Here is a 24,166-nt window from a genome sequence, read left to right as displayed (position 1 = left end):
TTGGTGATTTTCTAAAATATTAGAACACCTCTTTCATAACTATTGATAGTTTCATGGGAATTACACGTCATTCACATCTGTTCCTCTCCGTACAACGCAATTATTATCAGCCACTTCCTCCACCAAAAATCATCATAAAAGTATGCTTTAGACAAATAAACAAAATTTCCTTTTGCTTGAAACCAATATCACACAGGGAAAACAACATGAAACCAATATCACACAGGGAAAACAACATGAAACCAATATCACACAGGGAACACAACAAGACAAAAACATCTTGGACACTATATGTTTATTCAAAAAAACATTGTTAAAAATTGTTCAAACTAACACAATTTCCTTTTTTTTTCAAAAAATGCCAAACCTAATCACAGTTATTCTGTCAAATGTTTTAGATGAAATATACAATGTACTGACCACAGTATGCTAGTATTCTGATACCCAGCCAGGGACATAACCACTCAAAATTTATGTCAAGACTGAAGAAGGGTGTGCTCATATTACACAATGTTACAAAGCCACACAATGCTAGGGGGTCCAGCTCCTTCACAGAGCTATAAAAAGGCCCCTTGGAATATTTCATTGTTTTCAGAATGGATTTTGCACCCATTGTTCGTCAGGTGTGCAAAATTACTTATCTTATGGACAAGATCTCATTACTAAGTTTCATTTTGAACTCTAAGACATGCATATTACATGGTTCATACATATGAAAATCATCCGAACCAACTTGATTTTGGCAAATGAATCCTCTTTCTTCAAAGGGATTATAGTTCACCACAGCAAAGTTGAATTGAGTTGAAAATATGCTAAATTTTCTGTAAACGTGCCATCAAAGCTATTTTCCACGTATTATGATCGATTTGACATATTACCTGTTTAATGTCCGTTGATAGTCTGGATATGAATATTCATTTTCAACATATATTACTATAACAAGGTGCAGATTAGTGGATACAAACAGAAACCCAGGGAGTCTTTAGGGTGCATAAATCACTGGTAAGTTAGGGAGTCATCAGTGACAGGAGTGGGGATACAGTACACAGATAGAGGTTGCCCTAGTGAAACCCTTTCAGTTTGTATCAAAGGGTTTGTGTCCACCAATCTTAACTAAGGCTGGAAGTACGCTTGTTCTTGTAATTGTCAGCGTGATTTTGTTTTGTTTGTGTTTGTTTTTGAAACTTCCAACTGTCGTATCTTTGAAAATGTTGTGAGCAGTAAACAGATTTTCCACAAAAATTCAACTTTGGAAAAGAAGAATCAATTGATGAAAATTTTCTGTGTATGTGCTGATACAAATAAAAACAATTTCTGAGAAATTGATGCAGCAAATACATATTGGTGCAGCATTGATAGCTGAAAATAGCTTCACATGTGAGATTCGACTCAATGCACAGGTCTGTATCCTCAAAGCTTACCAGTTTTGTTTGCTGATACCAAGCTGAGATACTGGCAATGTTAGTCAAAACAGGGCACAACTTGAATAATGCTTCATGATGGATCACTAGATTTTGGGAGAGTGGTCCAAAATATCATGATAACTAAATAGGAAGCCCTACCAATGTCAATCAGTACAGTTCATATCTCAAAATTACAAAATGATTCAATGTTTGAATTTATCACCTTCGGTGTCTGGCTCTGCAATTACAATCAATTCAGATAAATACATAGGCATATGGGAGCTGCAGCACAATTTCCGTAATGGCTTTGCAATAAATACACTCTGGTTCTAATCTCCTTCAAATGACATTTGCACACTGCCACCTATACCTTCTTCCTCCCTAATTAAAATTCATAAAGTTACAAGTATTATTCATCTTATCACATGAAATTCTACAACAACTTAAGCTGAAGGGAAACTTGACCAGGGTTCAACACCCCTCACTTGGAAACCAGGAGTTTGGTAGTAGACATCATTGTAGAGTTCACCGAGGGCTGGTTCAGGATCTGTCTTTGCTTTCTGGACTGCGTCTTCTACTTCCTTTCTGACATTCTGATCAATTTTCTAAAATAAAACAATATCACAACCAGAAATTAGGAAACCGATCAAAGGAAAACATTAAAGGTGTACAGTCACCTGTAATCTAAATATGCCCATATATGGCCATTATATGGTATTCAATATATGGTCATTATATATGCCCATGCGAGGGCGCTGTTTTTAAACAAGCGGCCACCCGCTTAAAATCTGTGATTGGTTAGATTTTCTCTGTCCATGGTAACTATGGCAAAATTGGAATAGGTGACAATATGCCTTCAAAATGAGCTCTCTCTGAGCCACACATCAAAGCTTACTGGCTTTACCCAGCTGTTGATGTGAAATGACCGTCATATTTTTACTGCCAATCATTTTACATTCAACGACAAATTTATTCATCAACAGTTGCTCTACAGCCTACAGAAAGCTCATTTCAACACTAATTGGATTAAAATGAAGTCCGTCAATGTCAATGACAATCTAAGATATGTGGCAATTCAGTCACCGCACTGCAGATATGCGGTGCAAATCACTATGTTTGAAATGATAGGTACTGTAGTATCAATGGCCTGACAAGACACATACTTGGTCTGGGGACTACATCTGTTGCAGCAATGGAACATCAGACCTCAAAACAAAGCATGTGATAAATTATGTAACTTTTTATGAATGCAATGCCACAAATGTAAGCAGAGTCAAATAACAGTTTCAGATCAATATGAAACAAGTCATCGTTGATGACACAGTCCCCACTTGTTAATGGGTACTTTGATTACATGTCCTCAGAGAGGATAGAGTCCTCTTCATTAATTAGGTCTGTGATAAAAATACTTTGATACAGATGACGCTCAATGGCCAAGAATGGGTTCCATGGTGATGAAAACATAAAACCAATATAGGCCACCATCCTAAAGTTCAGAAAATGAGTCAACTAGGAATTAATCAACAGGATGTGCAAAACATTTGTGCACACAATTCTAACACTTGACAGATTATCACTGGTACCATATTTCATAAAGTTTGATGCAGTATTTACAACACTATGAGATCAACATCTGTATCAAGGTTCATCACATTTGACATTGTATTAATTTATGGCTATATCACCCTAATTAGGAAAGTTCATTACTTATGCAATTACAAATTAATTAAAATGACACTGATAAATGTCTTTTTCAATGTTAAAGCAATGTGAGCTTAACATCAGTTATCATCTGTATAAAGTTTCATGAATTGATGCAGTACATATTTCTTGACATATCAGCCTACTTACAAAACTTCAATAATTGACATGTTACTGCTACATGACGTGAAACAAATTGACGAGCATATGTATGAAATACTCGTAGGTCAATGTCCTTGTACCAACTTTGAATGATACTGGTGGAAATATGTCAGATTATGGCTCTGTACATTTGAAAATTGTCACAAAATCACCGCCATGCAGCAATATTTGATCTTACTGTTTCAAAACTCAACACGTATATGTATGACGTAAGTCAATGTACATGTACCAACTTTGAATAAGATCAGTTGAGACTTGCCAGAGTTGAGGCTCTCGACATGAAACAACCATAACAAAATTGCTACCATGTGGCCATATTGGACCATCTCGTGAAACCAATTGACATACATAAATAAGTCAATGTCCTTGTACCAATTTTGAATAAATTCGCTTGATACATGTCTGAGTTATGGTTCCAGACATGAAAAAATCGGAAAAAAATGGCCACAAAACAAATCAATGTGCATATGTATGACATAGGTCAATGTCCTTGTACAATGATTAAAATTGGTGAATAAAATGAGTTGAGACGTGCCCAAGTTTTGGCTAAGGACACGAAAAAATTGTAACAAAATGGCTGCCATGCAGCCATATTGGATCATATCATGAAACAAATTGACATACATATGTATGACATAGGTTAATGTCCTTGTACCAACTTTGAATAAAATCGGTTGAGATATGCCTGAGAGTATTATGGCTCTGTACATGAAAAAGTCGTAACAAAATGGCCGCAAGGCAGCCATATTGGATCGTATCACATAACACATTGACATGCATATGTATGACATTAGTCAATCTCCTTGTACCAACTTTGAATAAAATCGGTCAAAACATATCTGAGTTATGGCTCTGTACATGAAAACATCGTAATAAAATGGCTGCCTGGCGGCCATATTGGATCGTATCACATAACAAATTGACGTATATATGTATAACAAATTGACGTGCATATCTATGACATTGGTCAATGTCCTTGTACCAACTTTGAATAAAATCGGTTGAAACATGTCTGAGTTATGGCTCTGTACATGAAAAAATCGTAATAAAATGGCCGCCTGGCGGCCATATTGGATCGTATCACAAAACAAATTGACGTGCATATCTATGACATTGGTCAATGTCCTTGTACCAACTTTGAATAAAATCGGTTGAAACATGTCTGAGTTATGGCTCTGTACATGAAAAAATCGTAATAAAATGGCCGCCTGGCGGCCATATTGGATCGTATCACAAAACAAGTTGACGTGCATATCTATGACATTAGTCAATGTCCTTGTACCAACTTTGAATAAAATCGGTTGAAACATGTCTGAGATATGGCTCTATACATGAAAAAATCGTAATAAAATGGCCGCCTGGCGGCCATATTGGATCGTATCACAAAACAAATTGACGTGCATATCTATGACATTGGTCAATGTCCTTGTACCAACTTTGAATAAAATCGGTTGAAACATGTCTGAGTTATGGCTCTATACATGAAAAAATCGTAATAAAATGGCCGCCTGGCGGCCATATTGGATTGTATCACAAAACAAATTGACGTGCATATCTATGACATTGGTCAATGTCCTTGTACCAACTTTGAATAAAATCGGTTGAAACATGTCTGAGTTATGGCTCTGTACATGAAAAAATCGTAATAAAATGGCCGCCTGGCGGCCATATTGGATCGTATCACAAAACAAATAGACGTGCATCTGTATGACATATGTAGTAATCCTTGTACCAAGTTTGAATGAAATCGCTTCTTGCATCTCTGAGATATCTGCGTGAACGGCCGGACGCACGCACACACGCACGCACGCACGCACGCACAGACGCACGCACGGACATGACCAAACCTATAAGTCCCCCCGGACGGTGTCCGTGGGGACTAAAAAGTCTGTTGACAATATTTGACAAGATTTTGTTTTGCAGAAAACAAACAACATATGTTGGGTCATTGCCATAACATGCATGATACATTACATCAACCAACATCTCTCCAAGAGATACACCTGTCCATTATCATTTGTCTGTTTTAAGGCTAGTTTACAAGGACTCAGTGGTGAGCATATCAAGGTCAACTTGAGTCTCTAATAGATAGGTTCCACTATACACACACGGCTAAAATACAATATGGCTCAGCTGATTTACATCATGAACTCAAGTATAAATATCTGAATTTGTCTACCTTGAGTTCTTCAGCAGTTGCGAGTCCACTTGACGTCAAACGCTCCTTAAAACCAGTGATGGGATCTCTAGATTGGCGCACTTCCTGTATCTCTTCACGTGTACGGTAACTGGTGCCGGGGTCACTCATGCTGTGGCCACTGTAACGGTATGTAGCCACTTCCAAGAGAATCGGACCCTGTACAGATATCACACAAACAAATAGTCAGAGATATAGATTTCAATCCCTCAAACTGACATTTTCCTTTCTGTGTCCTTCTTACACATCTTCCTCTGAAATTTTCTGAGAATTGGTATATCTCTTCAGCATGGTCTCCTTCAAAATTCAAAGTTAACCCTTTGAGCACCAACGTCTATTTTTGTCCCCTTTATAAAATAAACCCCAGTCAATTTTTCTCAGATTTTTGCCAAAGTTTTGAGAAAAAACTGTAGCAAATGAAATGTGATGTCCATTTGGTCCAAAATTATCAAAAATTACAGAAAAATTCATAAAATTGGTAAAATTTTGCACTAAAATTTTTTTGCGGGAGAAAATTACAGCACTCAAAGGGTTAACCAGAAACATGAGTTATCAGACACTGTTTGCTTGGATGTCAAGGCTCATTTCATACTGTTCTCACATAACATGGTCATTAAAGGGAATAACACAATGAAGTCATGTAGAGTTTACCCACCTTCCCGGAGCTGGCATACTCCCTGCAGAATTTTGTCGCTTCTCTCACTGCTAGTACATCCATCCCATCAGCCTGAAAGGACAAATCACAACATACATGTACAAGGTGCATTTTAGCATTTTTAACAGAAAAAGTGACCTACCAACATAGAGTTTACATCAATGGAAAGATATTGTATTCTACAAGTCCGTAGTTTCCATGAATTATGTATGCTTCATCAAGCAGAAAGACAGCCTCTGTAAGTGTACAGCCTTCAGAGAACACTGCTGTAAAGTGGATAAGTTGCCAATCATGCATTGAGGGCGCTATTTTAACAAGCTACACAACCACATAACTCTCTATGTGACACATTCATGTAACCATGATGATATCAGTTTTATCTGCGGAACATGCACACAGGTAGGCAGTGACCGTGCCAGAATGGTACAAAGGTTTTTAAATGTCTTGTGAACACAACACCTGCAAATGCAAATATTCTGCATACAGTTTGGTATTTGGTATGGAAAATATCATTATATCCTCTGACTTACAGCATTTCAGAACTCTTTGAGTCCATTTTTGAATTCTCAGAAATATTTTTGTGTGAGCTCTACATGTATAATAGTACATGTACTGGTAATGTGTAAAATTATTTTATGATAAGGAAAATGTTCTTAAGTCAGTAGTGTGTCAGCGTAGAGAAGAGAAGTACACTAGGGTTGAGGAGGGGCTGGTGTTGAAATAGAAGTTCATGTCACTGTATGCCAATAATAATCCTGCTTGACCAACCATTTCTACGGTTTCATTTCATCAGTATATGTTACATGTAATGACACAGTCCCTTGAAAACTTTCAGTCACATTTGACATGGAAATATGAGAAAGGGTGTAAGTGTAGCTGTCTCTCACCCAAATACCAGGTACGAAGTCACCACGTGTGTAGTAATCAATGTTGGCCGATGCTCTCTCCACACTGGTGCCCATACCAAAACCATTGTTTTCACACACAAAGATGACAGGCAAGTCCCACAGCTTGGCCATGTTGAATGCTTCAAACAGCTGGCCCTGGTTGGCCGCACCATCTCCATAGAGAGCCACACAGACTCTGTCAGTGTCCATGTACTTCAGAGCCAATGCAATGCCTGCTCCGAGAGGAACCTGAAATTGCAAACAGGAAAAAAAATTCACATTTGGTTCTATTAAAATTATGCAAACCTTCACAACAATGACACCAGGCAGTATAACCTTTCCATCAATTTTCATGACCCCTACACGACCTTACATTTACATCCTGGCATTTTCGTTGCCAAGAATCCATTACTTTTATTCAGCAATAATTGTCATCTTCAGCCATCTTCAATGAAATCTGTACTGAACTGTGTTCACAACTTCCTTTTTTGGCAAAAGTCTCTAGTCTTCTGACATGAAAGTGTTTAAAGGTATACTGTCACCTGTTGCAATTTTGCCACAGTTACCATGGAAAGAGAAAATCTAACCAATCACAGATTTTAATCGGGTGGCCGCTTTTTAAAAACAGCGCCCTCACATGGGCATTTTGAATACCTAGGAACAACCCTTTGGCCATATATGGGCATATTTAGATTACAGGTGACTGTATACCTTTAACTCTCAATAGTTCTCAATAGTTCAGTTTACTCTTCATGACCTGTTTATGATGATCAGTACTTCTCTTCTTGGTTAAATTTGATCTTGTCCACATCTATAACCCTATCCACAAAATGTTTTAAGTTCTTGTGGTTGATGAAAATCTTGCAAATAGAAACTGCAGAATAATAATGGGTCATGCTGGACCATGTTACAATTCAACATTGTCTGTGTCTATACTTCAATCACAGGGGCACCCTAACACAAGATGAAAACTAAAATAAAGAATATATCTGACCCACTAATCTTCAGTTAAATGAAAATTGTCTGGAGGTAAACAAGTGTTGCATCTCTACTTGACGATGACTGCAACGCTGAAAATAGCAGATTTTGTACCTTTGCAGGAATGTTTTCATAAATTTGGATATTTTTGAATAGAATGTGCTTGTGAAGTTTCAAACCATCTCAGTGTACTCTGAAAGTCTTCCCAAATATTCCAAGATGCAACATACCTGAGCACCAACAATTCCGTTTCCTCCATAGAAATTTGGTGCATACATGTGCATGGAGCCACCTTTTCCTTTGGCGTTACCAGTCCTACGACCTACCAGATGAAATTCACAATTGTACTTCTCACGTTAATATAAGCAAAGGCTAAACACAATTCTAAGCATCTAATTCGTCAATATAGCTGTAGTTATTACCAAAGTTTGAATACTACAGAAGAGTTCAGAAATTTTAAACATGGACACAAAAAGAATTCTGCAACCAGCTGGAGAGACTCCATGTGAGATTAACATTTAAAACAGGCAGATAAAAATATACTAGTCATTCTCTAATTTTGCCAAACCATTTTACCATCAGAAATTTTCCATTCCAAAAAGGAGTGTAAACTTTCTGTGAACTCCAACTTTTCTTGGCTGTCTGTCAACGAGATGACACTACTGACGGGAAAAACTTTACAACTCTTTCAACACAAGATAAACTGCAGAAATACAAGGCCAAGGACATGGTTCCTTGTCTACACTGAGTGTATGTGATTTGCTTACCTGTCAGTTCAGCCAGTACACCATGTACAGATATCCCTCTGGTGTATGCCCAGCCATGGGCTCTGTATGCAGTGATGACGGCGTCATCCCGTCTGATGGCAGCCTCCATGCCTACAGCACATGCTTCCTATCAGATATAACAGAAATGATTATCACATTAGCATATCTTGAAAATCATATTTTATGGTCATTGTGTATCATGGTGTACAATTACTTCAAAAGAAAAGCACAGTTGTTAAAAAATACAGACCAAAGGGAAGGGAATAACAAAGGAAAATGTGTCTCTTTACATTTAATTTCACTCAAAAAAAAGAAAACTACATATTTTTGTTTTGACTTACTGGACGTCTAAAGACCTACATCAGAAAGCATTCAAATTTACGAATGCACAGAGCATGGTAAAACTTATGTCAGTCACTGTCGGTAGTTGTCATATGCCGATTCTCTGTGCTATCCTTCCACCCCTTCGTTCCTAATACACTTGTCCACACACACCACTGGAACAAAAAGGTTAAACCAAAACGGTCTACTGAAAGGCGTCATCACACTTGTGTGTGGGTAGGGGCAACTGCTGCCAGTGTCAGACTGTTTTGGCTTTTGCATTCTGTTCATCAGGCTTGGGGCCTAGCCTGAATCAAAGAAGGCTATGGGCATGCCTGCGCAGTGTGGACTTGTTAATGTGGGCCTGTACGGCAATGGCATTCCACATCACAGTGTCATGATTAAAAGACTGAAAGAAGACCATGCCTACAACAGATTGCTTTATTAATTACCAAAGCTGACAATTTTAAGATTTTGTGCTTATTTATGAAATCAGATATTTCTGAGGAAATGAGCATGGAACTTATCCATAATTACAAATACAAATGTACAACACACACTTAATTACATTATACACTTCAAATTACAAGATTGTACCATGAATACCTGTTTATTTTGCAATTTCTCTGTTTTTGGGCAAGTCAATCAATACAGTTACCTTGATGGCAAATCAAATAATCAATGCTCATCTCTGAACACAGAATATAACGTCACAAGTGTTTTCTGACAATTATGACAACACATTAATACAACTGTAATTCCACTGAATACAGGATTAGTAATTTTCTTTGATACGCTCAATTCAGGATAATAGCACGCCATTAAATATTGGCTTTTATCGTTACATAATGACGGTGTAATGGGGATCAATTTCCCACTTCATGTTAGGTTCAACGTTTACTTTTCTTTTTAACAACACTCATCTTTGTGCTCTTGCAGACAGACAAGGTTCAAAAGATGAATTTGAATGATCTCAATCACACCTATTACTTGGTAAATGTGCCCATCTTCCGTATTAAACATGACAATTCAAGCACTCTACAGTAGAAGGGATGGATGTCCACACAGTGGATATTAAAAGTAAAGTACAATATTTCACCTGTGTAATGGTAATTTGTGATCCCTTTTGCCAAATGTAACCTGACATTTCACACGGTTGTTATTGGCAACAGAAATCCTACAGTACTGGTAGAATATTTTAAAGCAAATATACCCTCCACTTTGATTGTACAGTTACATTAAACATGTAAAGTGTGGAATTATAATTGCATGTAACACAGATGTAGTATAGGGCTGGACAAGAGTGGAATAAGTACAATTTTTCCCCTGGGAAGAAAAGTTTGACCATTTTCAACCTAGAAGGCACCATTAGATCATTACATCTGATTGACTATTGGGGATAAAAATTCAAGAAGTAATGGTACAAAAATTATAAAGCACACAGAAGTCATACTTTGAAATACATATTACTATATCATTGCATTGCCAGAGTCAAAGTACATGTAAAACTAACCTGGCCAGAATATAGATGACAGAACCCTCTGATGACTTTAGCTTTGTACAAGTTTCCTGACGCTGTCTCCATACGACGAATCACCTGCATCTGTCTGTAATAGTAGAGTGCATCTTCACGGTTCACAGCGCACTCAGTTGGGGGACCAGTTTCAAGATTGTGGAGTTGGAAGTCCTGTTGGAGGAAATCTCAGTGGCTGATTTCAACATTTTGATACAGTTTGTGATGAACATTTTGTACATGCAAATGTGTGTGGGAGATATACTTTGGAGTTCCGGTATGTATAGCAGTGAGCAAATTAAGCGGTCTGGTTCGGGATCATCTACCGTCTTGGCCAAGGCCGGACAGTTGATAGTCCGTCATGCATATTTTGCCGTATTGTCATAACTGGTCCTACACTTTTATCACAAGTGAGTTCTGGTTGTGGATTCAAGTGCTACAAGCTCAAGGTTTGTGCTATTGCTTGCTCTGAAGGCTAATCAACACTAGTTCTTAGATATCTGAAAACCAAACAGTATTGCTAGACCATAGTGTCCCATAACTTCATCATACCATTTCGAAGTATATTTTTCAATAAAATACTAATTGAAATATCAAATTCTAATTGAAATTGCAATTATTTTTGTGATGATTCATTATACATGTGTCATAAATCAAAGCTGTCAAAACAGCACTGTGTTGAGTGTTAACCTTTGAGCACAAAAGTCTATTTTTGTCCCCATTATAAAATAAACCCAACTCAATTTTGTTCAGATTTTTGCCAAAATTTTGAGAAAAAACTGTAGCAAATGTAATGCGATGTCCATTTGGTCCAAAATTATCAAAAAATTACAGAAAATTCATAAAAATTGGTAAAATTTTGCACTAAAATTTTGGCAGGAGAAAATTAGAGTGCTAAAAGGGTTAAAAATGACTGATTTCTTTCTCATGGATGATTGAAACATCTCTATGGATTTTTGACTGCACTGAAGTTCAGAATAATCAAAAATAACAAATAATGAAATCTTCTATATATACATAATGGCCATAATTGAAGTGTGTAGGTATTAAATTGGCAATTACATAAAATATTTCAGTCTGAGAGAAAAAAGTTTACCACCTTGCATGCCAATTACACAGACTTTAAATAGCATGCCCTCAAAAATAATTGAGGCAACACTGACAAAATTAAATTCTGTCTGGTATGAGAAAATAATTGCATGTATTGATATAGGATTTGTGCAATGGATATTTGCACTGCAAGTGCTCACAACTGCTGTGTCAGAGGGCACAGTGAATGTTAGAGAACATGGTCGAGATAATATCTATGATTAGCTTGCATGTGCATATATCTTCATTAAAAACTTTAATGAAGATCTCTGCATTACAAACTTCACATTAATTGAACTTGAAGTCTTACAGGACAAAGTCATTAACACTCTTTCTGTCTGTCTGTATATCTAAATTTGTTTGTATGCATCTATATATGTATGTACATTTACATGTAAGTAGTACATACATTGTATATATCTGAGTATTTATTTATTAATTTATTAATATTGTTATATTTATGCATTTGTTTATTGATTCATCTATCTTTATACTAATTCATATATCAATCTATATCATCTTTTTCATTTTCATATTATCTTTTTTGAAGTTTGTTTATGAAACACTAGCAATTTTTCAGACCCCACTGGTAGTCTCTTTCAGTATGTACAACCAATTGTATCTCCAATGCATATGTCTCTATATTTTCAACCCACATCCTCATCCATTTGCCAAATGCCCACCACTGAAAACGTACAATTATGTTGACATCCACAATGCTAGATGCCAAGTACAGCATTCATTCAAGTGCACAGCAAGGCTTTGGCACAATGAAATAATTAACCATGCATACAGTATATGTACAGGGTTTATTATGTCAAAAGTCAAGTGAACGAATACGGTAGAGATAACACAGCTGGTACAGATAAAAGATGCCTTTGTCATGCATTGCAGAGTTTCTACTGTAAATGATAGATTATTGATTATTTTATCATGAATAACATTATTTCTGATGTATTATATGGAGTAATCATGGACCAAATTGACCTATCCTTTGCCACATTCCAAGCTCAGATACTAAAAATGATAATGACAATTTGACATGCCACAATAAATCACTCTTCTTTTACCATCTGTAAGATTAAAAACACTTGAAAAATTTACATTATATTTATGAAGGAAGTTACTATTGGCATAACAAAGGGACTTTCTGTTCAAAGTACAGTTGTAAACTTGAATATTTAATTTTTAAAAATTGTCTATAATTATTCTTAGTTATTTACTTCAGGTAATGACAGTTGGTCTGTTCAATAAACACATACATGTACAAACAGATAAAAGAATGGTGGTCAAAGAAAGCTCATCAAATAATGATAGCTTGCACCATTAATTCTGCATGAGTGATTGCAAAAACAGTGTTATGTATATGATACAGTGTACAGAAAAATTGTTGCATTTAAAGGCCCTATTCGCGATCCCTGGGATCGCCTTTGTTCTAGTCTGTAAGAGCATTATGGAGGTGTGATAGCCTTTTGTTTTAAATTGAAATTGTAATCTGGTGGGTAAATTTTCTGATGAGACAATCTGGTGCCAACACAGGCCTTTAAAAGCAGCAATGAATGCATGTACATGCATGCAAAAATTATATTTACATGTTATTTGCTCCATTGCAATCCCACAACAGGCACTACCGGTATATTACAGAAAACAACACTGTCATTACGTTATTCCAGAAACATCACCAATACAGCAGTAGGGCCATGTAATCACTATGAGGCAAAAGTGTTATGCTGGAGACTAGATACCCCTGTCTGCTTGTTAGTAACTTGTGGCAATGTTGACAAAGGGGAAGTTAGTAAAATATTTCTGAAACCAACCTTTGTAGTGAACTTGGCTTCTGTGACTGCATCAGAATAATTTCTTGAATTGATTAACAGGTATGTACTCTGAGAGAGAAAAAAGGAGAAAAAAAATGTGAAAATTTAGACAGTTGAAAACATTTACATGTACATGTTTATTACTGTATGGGTATGTTTGAAACTGAAGGAAACTTCAACAGTTCAGAGACATAGCCCCATTTGTCAATGGACATGTTACATGTCAAGCGATTTGAATGTACAGAAAGGTGCACTTATTTGTTTGAAAAACATAGGGCCAATGTCCCCGTAGCTACTATAGACATGGATGGTACAGAGGACATGCACGGCATAATACCAGATATATAGTGAGTGCAAAGGTCCTTTGGCAATACAATGTATTCTTATGACAGAAGAACTGTATGGCTCATACTTACAGACCCCTTATACACACAGACATTCATCAATAGCCAGCATAGCAAACTGCCATCTATGCCTATAGTGTCTTTACCGTATGTCTCTCACACAAGGTGGACACTTATAAAGGCATGTACTCATTCAAAAACAATGAATGGCATTTTTGATGGCAATCTATAACAATCAGAAGTACTATGGCAATCAGAGAATATCCTTTGAAGTTCAAACTCCAACGATATAAGTTTGGTTCAATGTGATGTTGTCTAGAATTTTTGAGACATGGATTGGACCCTAATGTATACTCTCACATGCATAATGAAAAATTTGCTTCTAGAACCGCAAAAAATACTTTATAGGGTCAATAGTAGGGCGATACAGTAGGGCCAATAAAAGTTAAAGGTAGAGGACTCCATCCCGGGGATCGAGTTTGTTCTAGTCTGTAGGAGGATTATGAAGGTGTCACAGCATTTTGTTTTCCATTGAAATCGTAACCTAGGAAGTAAATTTCCCAGCGAGACAATTTGACGCCTAACCCATGGCTTTAACAGTGTGACTATGGTCAATGGATTAGACACTTTGTTGATTGTAGTAAAGCCCTAAAATTGCCACCCCTTTCCAAGGCAAAACAGTGAAGACTTGATCACCAGCTTTGCCGACACATACCTGTATGGACAACTCAGTCACATGTCAGTTGATCAACCCATCCTAAAACATGCCTTGATCCCTATGTGATGTTTGCTATAAGCCAAGTTAAACAATAGATTTCCTTAAGACACCCCACAAAATACTGACTTTTTTGCATAAGAGCTGTGAAATGATATCATCAGTACAAATTAGCACAATGTATCTCACATTTACAGAATTCTGTAGCAAACATGACATCCACGTACAAACGGTATGTTTGTACACAAGCATGGTCACGACACTGTAATTCTTTGCCAATAAAGTACCTACTGTAAACAAATTAACATTACAGAGAAAGTATTGTATCAAAGTAACCTGTACATGTCTACTTTCCAGTGAACCCAATTGAACTGTGCTACTCTTATCTGAATAGTTATGCCTAGTTTATGCAAATAGGAAGTGTGAGCAAAACATGATCAACAATGTTTACAGTCTGGATTCTGACGTCAATATTGAGATTGCTTGATGCTTTAAATGTTTGTTGAAAATGCTCTCCAAAAGTATCTTCTTTTTTACAACTTCTTAAATCTTGAAAATGGGTACCGATAGCAATAACGTATTTGTCCAAACATAATGCCACATATTTTGATTGCCAGAGACTTAATTCAGACACTATTAATTTCGTTTTTGTTTTTGACACCATTAACTTTTTTTGTTGTTGCTGTTGTTTTTGTAGTACATGACCTATCTGCAGCTGGCATCATCTTGGCCTAGAATTAAGATCAAATTCCATTCAATAAATATTGGTATTCATATGTTTTATGCACCATCTGAAACCTTTAAATATTTGCCTACCAATTTTTATTAGATGAAGTGTAATTGATGATACCTTTTACCCTGTACTATGGTCACATCTGATACCATTTTTTTTCCCAAATTTTTGTTGTCAAGTACTGGTATTATGGGCCGATGGCTTAAGAGTACTGAATAAAGACCACTGAATAATTTTTTTTTGTCAAATGTCTGAGTGCAGTAAAATACAAAATTTTGTAGGGAATTTGTATGATTTAGATGGGAGAAAACCCAATTTAAAGAGAAAGTCACTGAAGTTGTAAAGACAAATTTATACAACTTCATAAAATCAATTACAAATAAAATAATGTTGACGATGAATACAGGTAGAATCAACTACATCCTGCTGTACTTTAAACCAATGTTTGTTTTCGCTATCATCGTCATCTGTTTTGTCGGTTGCTGTTATGTTTTATCAACCACTTCATCTTTTGTTTCGCAATGCCAAAAATTGTAGCTTACTTCTCAAATAATGCAACATTGACAAAAATAATATCCACAGACAGAGTCTATGTAAGTGCACATTACCAGGGGTGTACATAAAGAGAATAAATGTTTATGCATGTAATATAATCTTTCAATACCATTATCCTCTATGATTATAAAAATGTTCATTATTTACTGTTCTTCTGAGCGGGAAACAACTTAAAGGGCCCTTTCACCCCCATTTCCCTGTATACAGGTCCAACTTTGCCATAGAAAACAATGGATTTGGGACAAACCATGGTGGTGAAAGGGTTAAATTAAAGGGCCAGTAGCTGTAACTGTTGATGATTTTTGTCACTATATTTGTTTTAATGTCGACTACAGTTTCTTGTTCTGCTCCCAAAAGCATGTGATACACTGTATTCAGCTTGTCAACTCAGCCTCTACATGTGTAAACAGCATTGTTATTGTTGACAAATGAATTCTGGCCCAGGACTAGAATTTAATGTAAACAATGACAGTACTGGGGAAGGGGGAGAACAAGAGCTTGCAGTTCACAAACAAAACAAAAATAGTGAAGAAATAATCAAAAGTTATTGCTACTGGCCCTATAAAAATCTCATATTCCATGTAAAGTGTAAATTGTGATGTACTTGGATTCAAGAAACTATGATACATCAAAATCTGTTTTCAAACTTTATAGTCTTGCAGTCCATTGGATCAGATACAGAATCATTTTCAAACCACTAGATTATTCTTGCTCTGCAGAACATTAGATCAAAATCAGAAAGACGTTCAAAATCAGAAAGCCACTTTCTGTCCACACATACAGCATTGAATTTTATCACTTTTGACAATTCTGATTTAATGCACTGAATTTTTTTCTGATGTGTTTAAATTCTGGGAAATATATATTCTGTGGTTATCATCGGTTATATTTTGATGCATACTGCACTGTTAGGTTCTTTCAGCATCAAGTTGAGACTTCTCAGTTTATCTTTGTTAGCAAATGACAATTACCACCCTCTCATTAATATGCAAAAATAAAGATTTGTCAGCATAGTTTGACTTCATTTTTGGAAATTATGCAAGAATAACTACAATACAACTGAATAGATGACTGTAGATGTTTTGATGAACATTAGAAAAGACATTAATTAAGTGCTCAGACTCAGGGATGTAGGAAATAGTCTGCAGATGGCAAAAACAATCAGCTGTGAAAATATCAGTTTAGTGAAAAATCACAGACTATTTGCATGAACTAAATGTGCTCACACTATACTTGTAACTGTCTATACTTTTATTTTGCCATCTGTAACCAAAATTCTCCACATCCTTGAGACTACAGGCTGCAACAAGAGCCATGTATGCAACACTGACAAAATCTGTCTGCATTTTAAACAGCAGTGTCCAGTGTTGCACACGTGCAGCTATACTTGGTAACAGACCTGTAACTGCAAACAACACTATTTGTTACAACTTACATAGATGAAGAATCATTATGAATCATTGATAATGATAAATAATGATTCTGTAAATTTCTATTTAGCATTTATTATCACAAGGGGGGAACTGTTTGCTAGGTTCTTTTTAGGGCCTAGGCTACCATCTGCAGCTCTACAATTCCCTGGGTTGTGTATCTTCTGTTGTGTTGTGTCAGGGGAGATCCTTCCATAACCTGGGTAGTGAAAGGGTAGCAGACTAGCTGCAATAACTGTATCCAACAGGCCATGAGCTGGCTTCTTCTGTCATTTTGTTTTGGCTGTGTAGTGGCCTGCTACACAGCCAATAAGGCACAAGAAGCCAGTGCACAACCAAGGGCTATAATTATTGCAGATAGGTAACAGACCACGGCTATGCACCTGTGTAATACTAAGATTTAATAATCCTATGATGAAGGAAATAAAGAATATCAGCAAGTGAAGATGAAGTGTTTCGAAGTACCCTGAAACAATTATGAACTGGCCATAAATCATTTTATCTTTTAGACATGTCACATGACTTATGGTTACTACATCAATCATACTGCCAGCAGCCCTCACATAATTAAGATGTTTCATCTCCATACATTTGTTATTCAGGGTAGTGTGCGATCTGCCACACATTATTTTCCTAAAGAACTATGAAGGTATACGTGTGCACTGATTGCCATGTAGAATGTATTTAAGCGGCCTGGACGAGATAATTTTTATTAAAATGTAGGTTAAATGTAGGTTTTGTGACTTTGGATGGGACGAGGTGGCGCTTGCATGACCAGTCGGGACACCGGAAAGTTAAAATATGAAATAAATTTGGTGGATCAGGGGCAACCCCATCGTGCTTGAATCTGTGGACCGGGTTAATTGATGATGGTTAGAGAACATGACAATACTGAAGAATGCAAATGAAGGGGATAATCTTGTAAGGAATGTACTTGAACTTACCGTTCTTGTTACACCGGTATTCTGTCCCTGGAAACTTCTCGCGCAGGCCCAGCAATTTTGGCCGATCCTCCTGACGACCCTTGAAAGTGCCATGCTTTATTTCAGCAAATATTTTATCAAAACTGTTCTTTACCGGCTTTCTGACGTTTCTGTGTTCGCAACCTTCAAGAAATTCACCGCGATCTGTTACACATGCGATAAATTTCACTAGTCTACGCCACAACGCGTACGTTCGATGTAGAGGGCCTTCCTGCTGTAGCGCAACTGTAACCGGCTTTCGATCTAGATCCGGTTTCGGATTCCATACAGGTTCCTGAGCTCGACAAAGCGGTTAATGGAGTTTTACCCCTTACAATCTTGTTCGCTGAAACTGTTAAGGCTGATGGATGATAACCAAATTTATCTTGGTAAAAAAGTAAATGAATAAAAAAATCGAAGGAACAATAATCTGTCCGCCCGATTTAAAGGAGCTGTCGTGCATCTGTTCTTTAAAACATTTAACCGATAAATCTCAACATTACTGACTTAGCAATGACATTTTTATCCAGTCCACTGGATTTTAAGTTAATTGGTATTGTTCTCTTTGGTGTATTTCTTTTTTTCGTTTAATCTTCCATTTTGCTATGTTCTGTATCTTGGCGCAATTTTAAGTGTTGTTAATATATCGTATTAACTGTCTGATTCCCCACCAGCTTGGACGTACCCTTATTTCAGTATTAAATTTAGTATCTATTCCTTCCACTATTAATTGCTATATAGTCTCAAAATATTAATCGTAATCAAATTGAAATTTTTTATCGGTTAATGTCAAAGCTTTATCCATGTAAATATATATTTGAACGGTATTTCAGCACATTCAATTAATGAATTCTGACGTGGTCTGGAATTTCTTCTGACTAGATTATTGAATATTATCAGGAATTATTTTGAAAATTTCTTTCATGTGCAATTAGTTTTGAATCGACTGAGCTCAATTCTACAAGCAGGCAGCAGGAGACAAATAGACAAATGTGCTTGAACTGAAGGAAAACAAAGAAAAAGTTATTTTCATAATATTCATTCGACCATATGTAGGCAGGATCTTGAATTTGGTTTACCCTTCTGCCCTTAAATGATCGCGTTTATAATTCAGTATTTTTTTTTTTTTTTTGACTCAGACAAGTTTATATAGTCCGCGCGTCTGAGGTCATGACTTTTATCCAACCCAAAGAGACTTACCAGGTACACTCAGCACGCTCAGTGATATTTAACTGACAACAATTTCAAAAAGTGATCTGGAGACGAATATGTGCTTGAAGACTTTGGTATCGAGTGAATATCACAAGGAATTTTATGTCATAATTGGCCACATGTAAAGTAGAATATCAGCCACATCACATTCGTAAAAACACAAATACAAATTCCGAATGAATTAAAGAAAGCCTAGTCCTGCTGGCGGTGGCAAAGTCGAACTCTGCACTTGTTGCATTTTGGTTAATTCTGTCTGGTTTTGTTTTGCATTGTTAGTTTCATCTGCCATCTTTTTCCATGCCTGCGATTTGGTGACAGCTAGCGGATGACAAGAGAAGTTATCACAATACGCTTACCAAGAGAAATTCATGTCTTTCACCAGTAGAGTATGCCCGCAATCCCCAAAATAATCTCTGCATAATCCGCATGTTGTTTTCATGCCTGCCGGCGATTTGGTGACAGTAATTCTAATACGCTTAGGGACTGGACAGAAGTTACAGGAGGGTGGGTCGCCATTTTTTGCGCAAGCAGTTTTGAAGGGTAATAAATTTTGTGCAAGCTTATAGGGAGCATAAGCCATATTGAGTTATTACAAACGTAATTTCCCAGCACCCTCCAATTAATATGCTCAGGACTCTATCTAAAGTTCACAGATACGAAAAGTCGTTCGGTTTGCAGAATTCTGCACATGCTATGTATTACGGTTGTACTGGTCTTATTAAATCTTCAAGATGTCCATTCTAATACGATGGTGATTGGTCGCACATAGTTGATCGCTACGTTGGTAATGTCTCACTTCGCATGCGCAATTCAGCCCTATGCACATTTTCGGACCTGCTCCGCCACAGGACGGAGATAATGTTTCAGCTCGGGGGTGGGTTGCAATACCCTTCTCCTTTAAGAGAATTTTTTCGAAATTTCTGAAAAACACATTTATTACAACAAAAATGACAAATCAATCTACATTAACAGTGAATATGTTTAGCAAATGAACAAATTTACAAAGCATCTTGTTTAAAAAAATGTTAGTTTACAAGAAAGAAGAGAAAGAAACTTATCAATATAATCATGTCATCATAGGATTGCATTGAAGACGCACTCCTCTCCTTCAATTTGTTAATCATCCTGTGAGTGAGGGACAATGTACGTTCATCCACCGCTGGCCCCATGCTGCAGTGATAGGTGCGCCCTCTGTTGTTACCATTGGAAACAAACGTCGCGACCGAAAGCTTTGTGGCTGTTCAGTCACGGGTTTCGCAAAAAATAGTTATCCTCGTATGTTGTGTTTCATTTTTTTAATTTTTCAACGGTGTTTTATTTTTATTTGAAAAATACAGTCGAGGTATGGCCAAATAGTGAAAATGCTTCTTGAACCCTAAGTTTTACGGACATACTTTGGTGGTTTTTCGCTAAGCAAAAATCAAGCGATGCTTAGCACATTTTAGACAAGCTAAAAAAGCTATAGAGGATTTATTTGTCTTCGATATGTCAAGTCCCACCAAAGTCGCTTGTGGTTCGATGCAGGGCGCGGCGAGGGCCGCTGCATGCATTAGAAAAAATAGCTTTTCTAACTGCATACAGCGGCCTTCGCCCTACACAAGCGATTGTGTGACGACATCATTAATCACTTTTCTTTTTATGACAAATTAGGAGGTAATATAATATGTAAATAGAAAACTTGACTCGGCTATGCTAGCGTTTTTTTTAGAGTTAACATAGCGAGTCGGGAAAAATGAAGTAAGCTTATTTGACCAGTATTTGACTATTCTGGCCACGATTACATGTAAGTCACGGTGATATTTGGTCAATACATATATCAGAATGTATCCCTTTGAAAAGTTTGCTACATCATTTGAATAAGAACATTGAAATATCTTTTTTGTAATCTACTGAAATTCTTCTTAATGGACTTATAACTATACGTGTACAAAGTTTTAACGCTCGTTTCACCAACTGCAGTTCAACGTATTTACTAACGTTTTTTTCTATAAATCTCAGTTTCTTGTTCCCCAAACCATGTTTAAATACCTGGTTGTCGATATAAGTTTATTGTCTGTTTGAGCGCAGTGTCGTGTTAGATCATTGTTGACAAATGAGTCTTATTCCGAACTAGAAGACATTTTTTCTACGTACAAATTGCGGTGAGCAACTTGTTCACAGTGAGTTTTGTTGTCAAGGCTATTTCTATGTATTTCGACATACATTAGGCAGATGAACAGAAACATAAAGTTCCATCATAGATAAAACCACTCTTATGGAAATATTTTCAAAGTTACTCGGGTACTGACCCTGTCCCATTGGTGGGTCAACAGTTAATTCATTAAATACTTTCAGTCCGAATTTCCGAGTGAATAGCGGAGAGGGAAAAAAGAGCAAAAAAACCCAACGATTTCCAAATTCGACCTTTATATCTTTCGAGATCTTGGGCTTCTGAATTCCTTAATGTTACTTTTCATACTTTACACAAAAAATGATAAAAACCAACGTTTCGGATGAGGATTTCAGGGTGTCGTCAATTCGTGTACTTTGGCGCGGGAGTAAATCTGTGTGATAGCAAAACTAGCTGTTAAATTGTGATGCTCTTTGACATCTTAGAAACGTTGTCTTTGTTTTGCACTAGTATCTCGGTTCAACATCGTCCGCCATTTTTCACAAACTGCCACCGTTGCTAAATTATTGAATTGAGTTGATACAGGATTGTTGTGTATGAATTAAAAGAACTTCCTGGAATCCTTATCCGAACTACCGTACATTATTCTTAGTCGACATCCCGGCAATAGTAATTTCTGTGCGGTCGTCGTCGTATGTCGTTAAACTTCAAGCTAAGTTTATACAATTCTTCGCCTAAACCATTCATTGCTGAGTCGGGGGGTGGGGTGGTAAATGTGATGAAGCCACAAAATGGTAACCCCATCACGATTAGCTTTAACGAGCACGAACTGTAACCAATGACCAAAATTGATGACAATATCTTTATGATTTTAGAGATAAAACAACTTGAAACAACAAGCGTCGGTCAGTTAAATATCAGAACATAATTGTGTAATGGAATCTAACAAATCCATACTTTGTTATTATTATTCCTTCTCACACATATTGGGGATATGTAATTTTTGCACGTTTCTGAGGGTAGTATGAGTTGAATGCTGAATCCAGAATTCGCACGACTCTCTAATCCCATTCTGTTTCTTTCTTTTATGTCTGAGACTGCGCACTATGACGTCATCCATCATGGCGGACGTATTGGCAGAGACTGGGGAGCACCCCATACATACAGGTAAAATTCCGTTCTATGTTCACATTTTCACACTTTTGAACGTCATCTTGATAAAGTTAAATCGCCTACGTCAATATTTCTTGCATTGGGTATCTATTTTGCGAAATATATTCAAAGAAATGGGCTTGGTCTTTGACCGGCGTGATTTCTCATAGTCTCGCCTGAAAACTCATTGAGTTGAGTTGACAGGCAGGATGCCTGCCTGACCTTCCCTTGTGTTATCACGAATAATAAATTATCAATGCTCGTGTCCGTTAGCTCCGAATTCACAAAGCTGACCAGATTAGCACACCAGCCATATAGTTCAGATTTTTAGACTCCGCGCACCAATTAGTCTGTTTCCGGCATTCTTGAACATATCAAGTGACGAACGTACTGTTACCCGGGCAGTGCACTCAGTGGGCAGGCTACGCCTTTCTTTTCAGTCAGTTGAGTTGCACACGTATCGCATTGCGCCGGTCGATGATCAGTAACGTGTCAGGTTTATCGTTCGATATTGCCGGTCGTTCATTCCTCAGCATTCTACATCCTTTAGCCCAGGACGTGCAGCTGCTTAAGTTTTGAGCAGTAGTTTGAATAAATTTGCGACTTTTCGTCGGAAGAGAGGGCTTAATAAGGCAACGAGATATTACATGTAACAGATTGTAAGTTACTCCAATTAATATAATTAACGACGGATAGCTATCAGTTGGCATGCATTACGCGTTTATTATCCTCGCACTTACAGTACATCGCTCAGCATTTATTTTATTATCCTTTTTTCGTATGAACAATTCAACACCAGAGTACGTTGATACCATGCATCATATAGTAGCATATTCAGACATTCTCACAGTGGCCAGAGAAATATTTAAAAAAAAACATCCAGTTGCAACAGCTCATTCTGAATAGGACAGAAACTAATCCAGAAACATAATTTGGAAGATCATAGTACCCAGGTCTCCACGGGGCAGGCCAGCTAAAATTACATTGCCACCTGAAGATGACATCTTTATTTGCAACCTAGCAGCACTGATCTCATCATTGTTTTGGCTGTGTCAACTGTGTTATTATTGTCTAAATATGAGTTGTCAGCCCCTGGTAATGCGGATCCAGGTGTGCTGTTATTGAATCCCACTTCAGTACCGTGTATTTATTGATGACTGCTACAGATAGCACCTGTTTCTCTGATTCAACACTGCTGATCTCTCTTTAATTGAGACCTAATTCTACCTACTGAAAGAAAGCTGTAACTCTCTTGTTTCAAATATGCTGTAACTTTGGACTTTGCTCTTCTTAAGTAGCGTATGTGTAAGTGTTAAGTCAGCAAGTGCCAATTCATGATATTTATGGGTTTTTAGCTACTATAGACTATAGTCTATAGAAGCTATTGGGATGGTATCCGTCCGGCGTCAGTCTGTATGTATGTATGTATGTATGTATGTATGTATGTCCGTTTGTGAGGCGTC

At 37.0% G+C, this 24,166-nt stretch overlaps 2 protein-coding genes across 10 annotated transcripts in view; one reads left to right on the top strand and one right to left on the bottom strand.

The window, feature by feature from the left end:
• Positions 1-278: 278 nt before the first annotated feature.
• LOC139142722 (pyruvate dehydrogenase E1 component subunit alpha, mitochondrial-like) lies at positions 279-18,487 on the bottom strand. Its single transcript, XM_070712825.1, has 9 exons — positions 18,212-18,487; positions 13,491-13,559; positions 10,585-10,758; positions 8,751-8,877; positions 8,214-8,305; positions 7,006-7,254; positions 6,119-6,190; positions 5,446-5,622; positions 279-2,008 (listed from the first exon to the last, which is right to left on the bottom strand). Exons 1-9 carry the CDS (start codon positions 18,302-18,304, stop codon positions 1,847-1,849), a joined length of 1,215 nt encoding a protein of 404 aa, XP_070568926.1. The 5' UTR covers positions 18,305-18,487; the 3' UTR covers positions 279-1,846.
• A 4,147-nt stretch (positions 18,488-22,634) lies between these two features.
• LOC139142719 (ensconsin-like) overlaps positions 22,635-24,166 on the top strand; it is a 50,919-nt gene continuing 49,387 nt past the window's right edge. For all 9 annotated transcript variants that reach the window (XM_070712824.1, XM_070712818.1, XM_070712823.1 and 6 more), the window contains exon 1: positions 22,635-22,718. In XM_070712824.1, coding sequence (XP_070568925.1) covers positions 22,658-22,718 — 61 coding nt within the window. In that variant the 5' untranslated portion in view covers positions 22,635-22,657. The remainder of the gene's footprint in view (positions 22,719-24,166) is intronic.

Source organism: Ptychodera flava, chromosome 10 (assembly GCF_041260155.1).
Source record: "Ptychodera flava strain L36383 chromosome 10, AS_Pfla_20210202, whole genome shotgun sequence".
Classification (NCBI taxonomy): Eukaryota; Metazoa; Hemichordata; class Enteropneusta; family Ptychoderidae; genus Ptychodera; species Ptychodera flava.
This window is presented reverse-complemented; position numbering and strand designations above follow the sequence as displayed.

Bases quoted from the DNA above. Each gene is read 5' to 3' on its own strand.
- LOC139142722 (XM_070712825.1), bottom strand. From the start codon at position 18,304: ATGGCACTTTCAAGGGTCGTCAGGAGGATCGGCCAAAATTGCTGGGCC. The intron at 10,759-13,490 runs GTTGGTTTCAGA...TTCCTCCAACAG, and splicing joins AAGCCAAGTTCACTACAAAG to GACTTCCAACTCCACAATCT. The intron at 7,255-8,213 runs GTATGTTGCATC...TTGCAATTTCAG, and splicing joins ACGGAATTGTTGGTGCTCAG to GTTCCTCTCGGAGCAGGCAT.